The sequence below is a fragment of the Pseudopipra pipra genome, chromosome 2, assembly GCF_036250125.1.
Source record: "Pseudopipra pipra isolate bDixPip1 chromosome 2, bDixPip1.hap1, whole genome shotgun sequence".
NCBI classification, from domain to species: domain Eukaryota; kingdom Metazoa; phylum Chordata; class Aves; order Passeriformes; family Pipridae; genus Pseudopipra; species Pseudopipra pipra.
The window spans coordinates 60,098,701-60,114,500 of NC_087550.1; the positions used below are offsets into that span (position 1 = coordinate 60,098,701).

Here is a 15,800-nt window from a genome sequence, read left to right on the forward strand (position 1 = left end):
ACTTTCACCTGCAAGACTCAAAGCCAAGAAAAAGTCAGTGTATATATACAGATACTTTCCATCTATAATGACCTTTACCAACTTCACTGAAAAGGCCACCTACAACCTTAAATGCAGATTCAAGAACCAACAGTGGCTGTAGTTACTTTTGTTTCCTCATGGGAGTATTTTCAAAAATATTTCTTATCTATACATTTTCTTCTTCCTGCTGCCCCAGAGACTGTTCAAAGTTGGGTTCTCCAATATGAATTCAGTCCTGTAAAAGCTGGATAGAGCTAATTCCGGCAGTTTTGTAGAAGCCATCTTGAACAGCTCCAGCACTGAAATTACCACAACCCTTCTCCTGAACAAGATTTATTCTGCATGAAGTGTAGCCAGATGAGGAGTCAATCTTCGGAAAAACTACGTGATGATGGAGAATGCTCATAGTACTGACTTTACCGTCACAGCTGCACATACAAAACCATTGTAAAAATTAGGATAAAACTTGCAAGAGCAATAAAATGCAAAAACCCCTAAAGTTATTCAAGTAGAATATTATTACCATATTAGACAATTCAACTTACCATATTAGACAATTCAACTTACTTTGCTGCAACTGTTTTCTTCTGGTTTCATTTGGAGTTACCAAGACATATGGGCTGACACTAAAATGAAAGAAAACACTCTTATTTTTCCTGTTTACGCAAAACCAGGACTAGAAGGGAGTGCCTTTATCAAAAAACTCAGTTTTTTGCTGTCTTAGCAAAAAACTTCGTAAAAAACTTGGTATTTATTCTGATTCAGCTCTTCAGGAATTTTTGGTAAATACTCTAGAAATTCTTATTATATTTGGAGCTGACAGCAGATACCAAGGATAACATTTCCAGAAACTTATAGCATAGTCTTCGCTGTTCTTATTCAAGTCTCACTCTAGACTGCTGACCTCAAATCTCACGCATTTTGAATCAAATCCCTTCCTTGAACCAAAATGTTCCATGTGGAACACCATTGGGTGTCTACTGGGAAAAGCACTGGTGTTGACAGTCCCACCCCATACCTTGAGGGCACCAAGCACCTTGTGGATTTAAGCAGTCTGCCCAAAAGTTGTCGAAGGAGTATGCAAAGTCACACTATTTGTGATGGACCCAGGTGACTTACTCTCAGGCTGAGCCTTGGTTTCCTTGTCAGTCTTACATTTTCAGGGACCAGGAATTCCTTGGACATATTCATCTTGCTGTCATGCCTAAGGTGTGACTCACTGAATCAGGACGAGGACCCTGTTTTGCTAGACTTAATTCAAAATGCAGTTGCTGTCTCAAGGAGCTATCAATCTTGCGTGACAGCAAAGAGGCAAGACAGGGTTCAGAGTGTATTAAGAGACTCAAGGTGATCAAAAGAGTGATGAAAACATGTCAGTTCCACTTGGAGAAGACAAAGGGTTTTATCTACGTGGTGTATTTTGTGAGTAGTTTACATGGCTCCTGCTCAGCAGAAGCTGTGCCATGGAGGTGCAGATTTACCAGAAATGCACTAAGCAGCAGTTGGCCCCATGTATCAGAGTAAACTCACATCTCTTTTGGCGGGGTTTTATATGCACACATGGGCACAGACATTTCATCTGGCTTCATTGCAGCAAAAGCACAAGGAGAAGAGCAGCCAACAAAGAATAATGAGGGGTGATGTCTGATGTTCTTAAGGAAGGACCACAGGGGGTGGCTGGAGGACAAGCTAGGAAGCAGAGAAAGTACAGCTGGCTGTGGAAAAGAAATGAAACAATGAGGCCCAAGACTAAGGCTTAAAAGGGAAATGAAAATCATGCAGAGAGATCAAAGTGCCAAAAGCTGTCTGCTGCCGTATCAGTGTAACTCAGGGTTTGGGAAGGAGAGTATTTATATCCAATTACCTCTTTCTCTTTGAAGATTTATTCTAGGAGAATGTGGATTAATTTATGAGATTAAACTAGTAAAGATAGAGCTGTGAGCTTTAGTGGCGCTATTTAATATGATCCTTTCCCTTCCTGCCAGCATACTCTGGTGCCCCTGAGACTGTGAGACTGTTCTTCACCTCTCCAATGAATTCCAGACTTTCAAAGGCAGGAGCTAAGACAGCAGCAGTGCCCCACTAGCATTCATCACACAACTGCAACTATTACTTAAAAGAAGCTTTGACAACACACCTAACTTATGGCATAACATTCCCCATCAGTGATGTTGTTTCAGATTTTTCTTTATTTGACTGAGTAGTAGCATTTACAATTTATCCCAAAGTGCCTTTGACAAGCTGTTGCACAATTTATCTGGTTCAAGATTTTTTTAGTAACTTTTGCTGTTGTTTCAGATATTAAAATCATATTTCTCTCTAGTTAATATACAAAAATTAAGTACCTTTTACACTCCCTTCCCTTTGGAAGTGATAAAAATGGCTGAAATTGTGGGTTGCAAGGCTACATATTTTCCCCTCCCATAAATCAATCGGTGCATCTTAGACATCACACTGTTACATCACAGCACTAGAGGGCAGAATTTTTATACCATGTACTTTGATGACTTCAAACAGAGTTTGTTTAGTTGATTTGCTTTAAATTAGAATCAAGTTTAAAAGAAAGCAGGGACCTCTGCTTGTCTGAACATATATGAGAAATCACTGTATCAAATCTAGCCCTTATGCCATGAATCATTTCCTTTATCCGCTTCTGCTTTTTGGCTGGAAAGTTCAGAGTCCAGGAGGCCAGGTGGGGGCACTCTTCTGACATCTGACCATGACCTCACCTTCAGAAGTTCAGAGGGACATGAAGTACAGCAAAGATCACTCAGTTTACAAAAGGGGTAGAGGTGACACTACATTTACCATCTGTTTTCTGAAGAGAGATTAAGAGCTATTGTGGTTAAAAGAGTGCTTAATGTAAGGCCAAATTGGTTTCCATGTTATTGAATAAAGGCGAAGTAAAATAAAATGAGGATGCCAAGTCTCCAGTGGGGGAGGGAAAGGGAGAACAGGATACCAACTTTTGTTTGTCTTTTACCTAATGCTTATACTATATGCTTTGTTTTTATATTACATGCTTTGTTTCAGTCCAAGTTATAAGAAAAAAGAATAGGGGAAAAAAAGCATTATTGAGTTTATCTTATTTTATAGTGTTCACCGTGGTCTCTGGAAAGACATATCAGAGTGTAGCTTTGGGTACTGGGATCACAAATGGCCTTAAGCTAAAGGAGGGTAGGTTTAGATTAGATATTAGGAAGAAATTCTTCACTGTAAGGGTGGCGAGGCATCGGAACAGGTTGTCCTGAGACATAGTGGATTCCCCATTCCTGGAGATGTTTAAGACCAGGCTATACAGGGCTCTGAATAGCCTGATCTAGTGCAAGGATCCCTGTCCATGGCAGGGGGGTTGGATCTAAATAATATTTATGGTCCCTTCCAACACAAACCATTCTATGATTCCGTGATGAGGAGAAAGGGAGAGCAAGTACACAGTAAACTTCTTGTGTGATGGGTGAAAATCAAGGTATGAACTGGTCCTGGATTTTCAATCCTACAGCAGGAGAAGAGCCAGAGGAGCTGTTACTTGAGAGACTCCATGTGCCCTACCAGTTCTAAAACCCACGCCTAGCATCCCTTATTTTCTTGAGGTTTTTTTTGAAGGAAAGAAAGTTAATGCAAAACCCCCCCACCAGCTTTCACTTCATGTTTTTATCCATTTTGCAGGATATTGCATGTCGTTTCTTTGTTCAGGCAAAACCTCTGATCCAGTAAAGCCTATAAAACCTGCTACAGCCTGTCAATTTAATATTCCAGTCAGTTTCTGGGTTGCCACAGTAGCCACAAATCTGGAGCAAATTATCCTACTTACCTGGGTAGCAATTAAGGAAATGTGAAGATTTAAAGCTATCAGTTGTATGCAGACTTTTTGTGCTTTATACCAATATAGGAAGTGCTCCAAAATCCTCAGCCAGAAAAGATTATAAAGAATTTAACTTTACTGTTTCCCTAATAATGATTCTAATTGTTATAAGACTTAAGCCTATCTTTGAGATAGGATTGTTTTATAAATACAAATACAGAAGTCACTCAAAGAGGTGGGAAGAACATCTTAACCTGGTTATAGCTCTTCAAAAGAGAAAAACAAATCTTCTTCTACCTTTATAGAACATATTAACCTTGAAGGGAATTTTTTGTTATATTTTCTCCACAGAAAATGGGAATGTATTGACTCATTGCAGAGACTGAACAGATATTAATGAGAGTAAAAAAATTATAACCCAATAAGAGAATGTATCTATACTGAAATAAAAACAAGAAGGAACCTTCTATGATTTTTCCAACAGACAGACATAAAATACCACAGTAGTGGGGTTATAAATACCTATATAACAACATATTGTTGTGGTCTAACCCCAGCCAGCCACTAAGCACCACAGAGCTGCTCACTCACTCCTGCCTGGTGGAACAGGAAAGAGAATTAGAAGGGTTAAAGTGAGAACAGTTGTGGGTTGAGACAAAACAGTTTAATAGGTAAAGCAAAAGCTGTGTACACAAGCAAAGCAGAATTTATTCACTGCTTCCCATGGACAGGCAGGTGTTCAGCCATCCCCAGGAAAGCAGGGCTCCATTACATATAATGTGTAACTTGGGAAGACAAATGCCATCACTATGAACATCCCCCCCTTCCTTCTTCCTCCCCCAGCTTTATATACTGAGCATGATGCCATATGTTATGGGATATCACTTTGGTCAGTTGGGGTCCGCTGTCCCGGCTGTGTCCCCTGCCAACCTCTTATGCACCCTGAGTCCGCTCACTGGTGGAGTGGGGTGAGAGGCAGAAAAGGCCCTGACTCTGTGTCAGCACTGCTCATCAGTAATGAAAACATCTCTGCGTTATCAACACTGTTTTGGTCACAAATTCAAACCATGGCCCCACAGCAGCCACTGTGAAGAAATAAACTCTACTCCAACCAAACCCAGCACATACATATAAATAGAGGGTTATACATCGGGAGAAACATGCAGTACAGTCATAGAAAATCTGCAATGATAGTTTACAATATGAGTGATCAGCAACACAAAAAAACACCATGTCTGCAACCTTAAATTCTGAATCCTGTGTATAAGTTTACTTATCTAACTAGCACCACTCAAGGACACCTCAATGCTTTCAGGGCATTGACCATCAAAACATTTGTTCTACTTTCTTCAAAGGTTTGTATAAAATAGTTTATTTCTAAAATTGAAAAACCACGAGAACTGCGGTTCACCAGCAATATTTTTTGCAGAGCCGTGCTCTTCAGTTTTTTCTCAAGTCTACTCCAGCCATCTACCACTGGAGAGCTTTCCAAATGAAGTGTGAAATAGTTTAAAGAGTTACAAAAGTAATGGCTGTTATAAACTATTTCCAGTTCCACTGTGCTTTATACTGCGGCTGCATTGATACATAAATGCCACAGAGCTTAAAGCTAAATATCTTGCTCTGCTAGGCAAAGTGCTCTGTGTAAGAAAATGTAGAAACTGAGAATGTAGTTGGAGAGCAACACAAATGACTAAAGCTTGAGAAGAAGACCAGGGCAGAATGAACCTAGAGGAGAGACTCAGGAGAAGTTATAGGTGAAATACTGCATTAAATAGTATGTTGAGATCGAATTTAAAATGAAAAAGAGACCAAACTGCAAAAGACAACTGTTAAATTTCCTTCAAAGGTACGCTAAGTTTATTTTTACATTCATTTATCAGGAATTGTTTTAAGAGCTGTCAAGTCCATGGCACCACAAAGTATTGTTTTCACCGCTCCCATGCCTGATGGAACAGCCATATGCTGCTGAGCACCATGGAAGCTGCCAAATCAGAGGACTACAAGATGCCAAATCCCAACAAGCAGACAACTATCCTGTAGGTATCCCCATTTCACAATACACACACGGCCAGATGCTAACAATAACTGACAGCCACAGTTCTAGACTTCAGCCAAGCAATATGCTCTGTGTCCCAGCAGTGCCTTAAGCAGAGCTCTGGGAGGGTGTACAAACCTTGCATGCAGGCTTGGGGGTCTGGCTTTCCATCTTTATCAGCAGCAGCATCTTACTAGTTTGCAGCTCAGAGACAAAAGTGAATTATTCAGGCTTAGCATTACACACTGTCGGATTCACCCTCACTGCATGTGTGGTCTTAGCATAAGAGGCAGAAAATGAACTGCATTAGAAGGAAATGTTTATCATCAAAAGTCTGTGTCCTTGGATTTTGTCCTGTGTTTGCCATGGGCCACGAATGCACTTAATTACCACAGCGAGAAGTGAAACAGCAGCAGAGAGAGGCCCATGAGAAAGTATGAGTCAGAAATCTGCAGGAAAGAAACAGACCTGAGGTTCTGTTTTATCCACATTGTAGAAAATTCCTTAAGTTAAAATTTGGCCTAAAGACTAAAAATGAAAATTGGAATTGAATTTCCAAGAGTTTAGATGGAGCTCAGACTCAGCAGCTTGTTCTGGTCGTAGCACATCAGAAAGATGTGCTTCAGCCAGCACACTGTTTTGGATGATCTCGACCAGGTTCTAAAGCTCCAAGAAAATTGCCACAGTGATGGATCAAATCAGGGAGCCAAGGGGTAGCTCTCATCCCAAACTTGGCCCAGAGCAGAGCTTTCTCTCTCCTCTGTAAAATGCTAATATGCCATTAGTCAGCCTATGGTTGTGGTCAGATTACACCAAAGGGGCAGAACTCACTGTGGCGTGTTATAGATTAGCATCAGACCCAGCAAAGTCTATGAAGTCAGACATGGCCATGCTTATGCTGTCCCCAGGTCCTAGAGCAGCTAAGTTATCTCAGTGCAGTACCAGGGATGTAGCCAGTATGCCAGAGCCAGCTGGAGAACCTGGTAATCCCTAGCTGTGAGAAGCATGGAGCATCCACACATGGGCAGGCCAGACGCTGGGCTTGGCAACACCAAGCGCTGAGCCAAACTATCCCCTGCAGGGGCATCCATGTGTTGCAAGTCAGTCTTGCCAGCGTGCCTGGAGAGCTCAGCAGGTCAGATGCTGTATCACATGAAGATTAGGACTTAAGCTGGTGGCATGTTCATCTCTGCTTCCCCTCTCTTTTCAACAATGTATTTCCTCCTCCGCTGCCTCTGAATCAGAGAATTTGTCCTTTTACTGCCCCTGCCCAAACACAGCATCCTCCTATAAATTCCCTATTCATAACCTCATCACAGCTCCTCATCAAGCTATCCATCAAGGGAACGTCAGGGTTTGTGCAAATCAAGCTCTTCCAAAAAAGCTTCCAATACAGGAGCTGGAAGGACTTCCTCCCCTCCTCCAAGCATTTTAAGGAACACAGCAACCCCCACAGCCCAGCCTAACACTATAATTATTGTCTTATATAGACCTGCAACCAGACACTTGGCTGGAGAAAAGGCTGGCTGCTGACCACAACAAAGCTGGGCATCTCTGAATTGCCCCACTGGGCTGTAAAGATTAGTACATAAGCCTGAAAGACGGAGTTGGGAGATTTCTCCTTTGTAACAAATACAGAGTTCAGCTCTGAACAGATTGTCCATAATTCAAATTACCCTTCTAGCACTCCCACTGGTGGCTGGGCAGTGGGCAAAACAAGCATTTTGCTAAGGATCCACCTACAGTTTTGTAGAGTAATTTTTTTTTAAAAAAAGAAACCTCAGATCATGAAAGAAAAAAAAATCAGAACTGCTAAGTATAGTCTATCAGCAAAAGATTGAGGGGTCTTACAACACTATAGATATTTTCTTTTTTTTAATTCAGGATGAAGATTGGAAAATGAAGGAAAGATAGTTCTTATGGATTTGGTTCCAGCAGCAAAGAATATAATTTCTCGAGTCAAGCATTCTAGCAACTCTGCTCTCCTTTCACACAAAATGATGAGGGACTGTTACCTGCTGTGCAGCAATGTATCCTCAGGTTTTATTATCTTGAATTTCATTTTTTAATGGATTTTAGCAGAACCAATATTATTCTTGCCAGCTTTAAAGGCGCCAAGGACAGACTGCTGAATGGGGGCAGCAGTTTCTTTTTCAGACGCTAGCTATACTTTACCCTCTAATTTCCCCGCTTTCCTTCACCTTTTCTTCTATACAGACTTTTGTTTCTGAAAAGATATGAACAGGGGCAATTTGAGAATTCACTTGCTGCTAGCTAATTTCATGGCACTTAGCAGACAAAGTGAAGTAACTTAAATGCAAGCTTATTATTATAAGCAGTTTCAAGCACTTGTCATCCTTGTGACTTTTTTCTCCATGCCTGAAACCACATTCTATATATAACTGGAGGGGGATGTGCAAAGCGTGATTTCAATTTTGCATTTGAACATGTATTTTTCTTAGCTTAATTAGGACCACTTTATTGTGACTTCTCAGCCTCAACATATTATATAAGGGCTTTTCCAAAGCAAAATTATCCTCTAATACCAGCTGCCTACCTTGTACTTTTTAATAGTCAAGTTTGAATATTGACTAGTGGACTGCAACGTGCCATGTCCCACACATATTTCATGTGTCCAGTCTACATGAAAGGTCCCCTGACCCCACCTTAAGATGCTTCTAAGGTGTGTTCCCATTCCAAACTGTTCTGACTGATTGAGACTGAGAGTTTGCATGGAATCAACTCAAGCAAGAGCTTTCAAAGGAGACTCCAGCTCCTGCTTTGCTGGTAGCAAAACCATATCCTGACTGTTTCCAAAAAATTAGCGAGCAGACAGAAATTGGAATAGAAACACTCCTTGGCACAGAGGTATCTTACTTGGGCTCCTCATGTTCTCTCTGTTATATGTATTCCAGAAAGCCTTTAATTAATACTAGTCTACATATTTTTTCTTCTACTGTGACTTCAGCTACCCTACTGCTCTGGTTATCCCAGAGCCTGAACACCAGGACCATTCTGAGGGTGCCCCGGTATTTTAGTTTTAAAGATCATATTTAAAAGGATTGGTGACTAAAAGGCTGAGTCAACTTTATCACTGCTAAAATGGTATTTGAATCTGAGATCTTTCTTGAAATGTAACTTGAGATAACAGAACAAAGTAATAATGAATGAAATAATTTTTGTTATGAGAATAAAGATCTCTCATTGTCTGCTTCAGTATTTCAGATACTATCTACCAATTTAATCTGTGTTAGTTAAGGAAATTGCAGTTTAAACATCTTCAACCTGTTCAAATTGACAGCTGATACCCCCCTCCTCAAGGGAAGGATGCAAGCTCCAGCTTTGTTCACTTCTTTTTTTTGAGTATTTGTACCACTCATATTACATGGTTTCTGTCGGAACCTGCCTTTCCCTCATCCCTCTTCCTCATTAACTACATACTAATGCAGACTTTAATTTGAAATTTAGGAATTAATTCTTTATTAGAACTTTCTGAAGACACAGAGAGAATCTTTTGTGTCACATAGCAAAAAATATTACTGTGGATATATGGCATTATGAGGGCAGGCAAGACAGTGTCTTTCGCATTTGGAAGTGGCAGAAAATAAACAGACTGTAACTAAGGATTTTTTGTTTGCTCTGCTGAAAGTCAGTCATTGAAGTACTGACGGATTCCAAAGGGACCCAGCTTTCAGTAGTCCCCGTACCACTACTACCTAGTAGGCAAGTATTCATGGGTAATCGAAAGCTGCTGATCCGCTGATTGCCATCATCAGCCTGCCACCTCCTTCACAGCGTGGCTCCACCTTCTTCATCCAGAAAAAAGGGAAAGGAAACCGAAACAGATTGCAGTTCCTGTCAGCTGCACTTTGAAAGCCATGAGATCTGCACATAACAGTAATAATAGCATTGCATGCACTGTTATTAACAGCTCATGAAAAGCACATTTGGAGAAAACAATTAGCTCTGTTCAGCTAAGCCTAATTGCATTAAACACGTGCATAAAAAATACACACACTACTTTCAGTTTCTATTCTGTACTATATCTGCAAGACACAGGCTATACAAGCTATCTCAGAATTGCTACTGGAAAACCAGAGATGGACTGAGCGTAGATTCCAATAAAGCACAAAATGAAACTGAGGGCTAAAGTTTCATTTTACTTTTGTCAGCATGAAGTTGCTGGAACTTTTCTGTGTCCTTGACTGCATTCAGATCAGTGCTGGAATGCAGCCTATATCCATCTCTTAAGCCAGTAGAAGTATTTTTAGACTTCTCAGAATGAAATATTAGGAGAAACAGAAAACAAGGAGCTAGAACCAGATTTGAAATTTCACTTTGAAAAAAGATGCCAGGAAACAGACCCTACGTATGCCAATATGCAACATATAGAACTGGCCACTGCTATTGCACAGGGTGTAAGCCATGCCAAAGCCTGCCAGAACAACTCAGGTCCCATGTTGGAAGCACCAAGAAAAGGACAATATGCTGCTTGTGCGCTCAGCCCCATTCACAGGCTCTCTACGAAGTATTTCCCCCTTTAAAGATATACAGCTCAAGCAAGCTCGGGAAGAGGCACCCAATACACATAACATCATCTTGGACAGGCTCCTTGTTACTTACTGCTGCTGTTGCTGTTGTTGGTAGACCGGCGCTTGGCTGCTTTGTTCCTCTCCAGACGTTTTCAGCTTCTGGGTGCTTTTACCCTTCTCTGTTTTGTTGTTGCCATCCAAGGGGTAACCCTGAGAGGAAAATGGAGTACTAGAGCCAGCAGCTGTCCTGTACCTGCTGCCTTCCCTCCATCCTCTAACCCCAGACATTGCTTTGGGAGTACTTTGAATTGTCAGACACAAGTATTGCTGCTTAGGCTAGGGAAAGACTCAAAACTTCGGAGTTTCCACAAATTAGTTTCAATTCCTTGTAAGCTCCTCCTCTGTCTGGACTTTCAGCTGTCAGGAGTGCAAATACATGTACTGGTTTCTGAGTCATCGTCCAGCTGAAGCTAAAGTTTGATCATCTCAATCACAGCACCTAGGCAAACAGGAGTCACGGAGGGGAGAGCAGAGCAGATCTGTACTAATAAAGCAGACGACAACATTTGTGCAGTCTTGGAATAGACTGCTTCAGCAGAAGCATGGCAAGGACTGGCTGAATGCTATATTTCTGACAATTTTTTACCCCAGCATGTCAAATTTTCCTATGACAGAGGGAATAACTCTCAGGGGTTTACTGGTTTCTATTTTGCATGAGTATACAAAGAAAGATGGAAACTAAAAACTAACCCTCAGGTAAATCCTAAAGTCCTGCACAGCTCAAATTCTGCCTTTGAGTTCTGCTCAATCAGAAAACTTCTTTATTTTTACTTTCCTAATTCCACCTGAATAGAGGACTAATACATGATCCACTTATCAGAAATGCAGTTCCCTTCAGTAATCACATCTGACCAGTGGTACTGTATCTATGGGATCTGCAGGGCTGGATAATCAGCAACCTTTGTTTGGCAACTTGTAGCCCAAGCAAAAAAGAAGTAGTAATGCTACTCCAGCTTAATGCAGCAGAGCTAGGGAAATCCAGCTCCACACATGCAGACTTTGTCACTTTTTGTCCTCAGCTGATCAAGCTGCACTAAAAACACATTGCAGAAGGGAAGATCATGTGGCCAGGTTTCCTCACTGCCCAGACCACATAGGCCTTACAGCACACCCCACACATGCCGGGGAAGGAGTAAAACAAAATGCCACATGGAAAGCCAAAGGCTGCCTGGTGGTTGTAATGCTCCTTGGTGTACTGTATGGGACACTGTCACCAGCAGCACACCTCCCAGAGCTGCCACATCCAGAAAGTTGCATCTCCTAGGCCTGCCCCAAGGAGGCAGCATCAATGGTCTTTCCCTCCCACCATTACTCCTAACATGCTCTGCAGCAGGTATCATCTACATTTGTACACAAAACATTCTGCAGAGACTCTGGAGTGCAATGGCAGTGTGTTGTATAGGGATGAACTGGTGCATAATCCCTTACACCACTTCACAAATATTTTCTGTACAAGGTGCTGGTAAATGAAAGCAAGAATCAAGCTTACTCTCTTATGTAGAACTTCAGGATGAATACAGGAGACAAAAAGGCACTAGAAGTAGCAAAAAAATGATAGCAAAGTCATGTCTGAAGACTGCAAATGTTTGTGTGCCTACAGACATCCTATCTGATAAAAATCCAGCTTCAATATCTGGGGTTTTCTTATCCAAGCAGACTGATGTCTTAATAACTCATACTTAATTACAAAAATTGATTATAATTAATGTGGTGACTGCTGCTGTATCCTCAATCCTTCAATGTTATGTAAAATTCAGATCTAATATCTTTTTCCTGTTGAAATTTAGAAACTCATGGCTGAAAACAGTAACTGTAGAATCTAAATACTTCACATCTATATTGCTCAAAAAAAGAGGGATGTAAAATGAACCCAAGTACTGGAAGCTAAATCACTTATATCTTTTCAATGCTCATTTATTTCATAGCTCTGTTGTGGACAATCTAAACTAACTCTCTCCAGAACAGCATCCAGGCCTGGCTCTAAGGATGGTTCATGTCAGACATGACACCCAGAAAATCAGTATTAATGACTGTACCAGATTTAACTTTCTCCACCCTAAACAACTCTCCAGCACTGACCCAGCAATCTCTGCATCTCAAACACATCCCATGTGCATCTTTGTGATACTGCACAGTTTATCACTCATCACCCCTTCAGTTTCATGTCACTAAAACACAACGTCATGGGCTGCAACCCATCCCTCCTATTGCTTCAGACACACTGAGCTGAAATATCCCCTAAAATATTAATCAAGTTTTAGAGTCACAGCAGTACCACCTAAGGCTCTCAGGACACTAGGAGTTTAAGTAGTAAGGACATGCATACTGCCTCCACTAGGATCAGTCTAGCTACTTAGCTACTTCTATCCTGGTGGAGGCTTGTCATGGGCAGCATATATGTAAGTCTGTGCTAGCTGGATTTAGGAAAAAGGATCAGCTTCCAGCCCTACTTTATTCAGTGTTGTAGATGCTAAATAAATGCTAAAATCTCAGATTGCTGATTCAACCTCCTGAAACATGCAAACCCCACCAAATCTCAAAACTTCCCAAATCCTCCACAAGAATTTTAATTCACTACTTGTGTTTTTCTAGACCCACCAAATACTAGCTGACTATTCTATCTGATGGTTTATGTTTATAGTTGTCTCACATTCCTAACTGGGCCTGATGCTGCAATGCATTGGTCCTTGCTAGCAAGTGAGTACCCACATAGCTGGTGGCTCCCTCCCTCCTCACCAGTGGGACAGGGGAGAAAGCAGGAAAAAGGAGTGAGAAAATTCATTTGTCAAAATAAAGCTCTTTGTCTGTTGCCTCTAGCTATTAACAATGGTTTTTTTTATTTTGTTTTATTTTCTTTTATTTTAATTAAGATAAAAATTATCTTTCTCTTGCTTTGAGAAAATACCTCAGTGGACACGTGGAATATTAAGAATCACCATGTACCCTCGCTCACCTGTGTTTTTCAGGATATTACAATAGTAACCAAAATAACTTCTGTAGAGGAAAATTCTGTACTGAATCTGTATTTCCAACTCAACAGCATCATGAACTATACCAAAAATGAGAGGAATTAGAGGTCCTTTCTCACTATAAAAGATACTCAGAATCCCTGTCAGCCGCATCATCATTTCTTTGGTAATGTTAGATAGAATAAAACTCTCTTCTATGAAAGAAATAGTATTAAAATATATAAAAGTAAAACAATGCAATGTCCCCTATCTTCCCTTCCCTGAAAACACCTGTTTATTCTTCATTATTTCACTGTTGGTTTACGGATTTTAAAGTTTTGCATTTTTAAGTTTTCTTTCCTCAACCATAGAGACATTTCATTAAAAGCATCAAACTGTAGGAAACCTTCAAAAAGACACCCAGGACAGGCAAGCTTTCCACTCTCTGTTTTTCCCAGGAGCCAGCAAGTGGTATCAAGAGGCCTTGATCACTGGAGAACTGCCTTTTCTTTTGCTGTCAGCACTAAAATACTTAGTTCAATACCTGAATATGATGCTCAAGGGTTCACATACAAAGTTTTTTCACAGGACGTTTTGGCTAAATAGAGAAGACATGCAACTGAATATACTATAGAGCATATGCATGTAGCTGATCATAGGGAACACATCCCTGTATTTTAGGGCAATGACAAACTATGGCAAATAGAGGCATATCTATAATTAGCTCTGCATATAGAGTTTTTATACCACGATGGCAAAACTGAATTTTTAGAGATGCATTTTACTTTACAAAGGTTTTTCTGGCTGAGTACTCTACCTTGCTGTACAATTAGTTGTGAACACAAAATCTTAAACTAGACAAGAATTGTTCAGCTTGACTTTTAAAATACTTGATCTGAAACATGCCTATGGCAAGCAAAATGTCTGAGTTCACTGTAGACCAAAACCACAAAACATTAATATGAATGAAAGCTGTAGTATTACTTTTAGTTTTGTGCACTTGACAGAAAATGTTCCATTAGAGCAAGCTTGCTGTGTTGTGGGGACACTGCATTCTGCAGGGTTGATAGAACTAATTGTTACAGCTCAGGATGCTGGAGAAGAGGAATTATTCTGCTCCCTGGAGAGGTAGGCCCAGAAGGAGGGTAAAATGTCAACATTTGGCCAAGATTTATTCTTGTTAAGATTTAGGACTGGAATTTGTCAGGTTCAGCAGAAAGAATGCCATTAGCTTTGACAAGTGCGCGTGTGTGTATGTGTTGGGTAATTTATTTAGGAAATGTAAAATGCTGCACACACTTCCCATTTTATTGCAAAAAGCTTTTATTGCAAAAAGAAATTGACGGTACCTGTCAAAAACTATCATCTTCCACTCTCTAAAAGAAAATTGACCCTTGCTTTCTCCACAGTATCCTTCAGCATTATAGCAGGTCCACCTCTCTTTTATCTAATACTACTTCAGAAAATGGAAGTGGAGATTGAAAATCTAATTGACCTGATGTCCAGAACATGCTGTATTGAGGTCCAGAAGCAGTGCCTGAAGATTATTGCTACATTTAAGGAGTATTCTTATGCCCGGAGGGTGCTATGCATATTTATATTGTTGTATAAATAATACTAAATAATAAAGCAGGGCTATTTTAAAGGTCTGATGTTATAAAAACAATCAGGACTAAAAATGGATGCTTTATACCATTAAAAATGCCTGCAAGGAACATATTACAATAGGTAAAATTAACTGGTAATGAACACAAATGCTATCAGAAACAAAGAACCCTAACAGCTATTGCTCCAGCATTGTGTCCAGAAGGAAAAAAATCCTCGAGAAGTTTGGCAGTATTAAAATACTAATTGCAAGATTTCTGAATAGATCTTTTTCTTAACAGCTTTTACAGCAGGGGAGATTTACTTATTCACAAAAGATACCTGAGCCTTTTGGCATATATACCATCTTCTTCAAGGAATAATTGTACTCTTGTAATTCCTGAAGGCCATGATTAGTTCCAGCTTAGGATTTTATATAATATACTACCTTGTGGTACCTAGTCAACCAAAGATGTCATACAATTATTATAGTATCTAGAAAGAACATTACATTCTTTACTGTGTAATGTTTCTGAATACATTACCCGAAGAAATTAGCAGAAGTCCACAGCTCATACCTCTTTTTGCTTTTACAGTATATTATGGTAATTAAATATACAAATGCTTGTAGGAGCAACCTCTAATCCTGGTGCAGTGGCTGGGAAGATTTATTCTTCATCCATTTGTATGTACATGACAATTCAGCAAGGCTCAAGTACTGACTTTACCAGTTTTATACGATATGCCTCATGGTTTCCTTGATAACTCTCAATTATACTCTCTCCTCTGCCTGACCTCAGAAACTTTAATCT

General features: G+C 40.2%; 1 protein-coding gene across 4 annotated transcripts in view; it reads right to left on the reverse strand.

Moving 5' to 3' along the window:
• Nucleotides 1-10,794, reverse strand: part of EPSTI1 (epithelial stromal interaction 1) — an 85,711-nt gene extending 74,917 nt beyond the window's left edge. For all 4 annotated transcript variants that reach the window (XM_064645665.1, XM_064645666.1, XM_064645667.1 and 1 more), the window contains exons 1-2: nt 10,488-10,794; nt 589-647 (exon numbers count right to left, since the gene is read on the reverse strand). In XM_064645665.1, the coding sequence (XP_064501735.1) occupies nt 589-647; nt 10,488-10,684 (256 nt within the window). In that variant the 5' untranslated portion in view covers nt 10,685-10,794. The remainder of the gene's footprint in view (nt 1-588; nt 648-10,487) is intronic.
• Nucleotides 10,795-15,800: the final 5,006 nt, after the last annotated feature.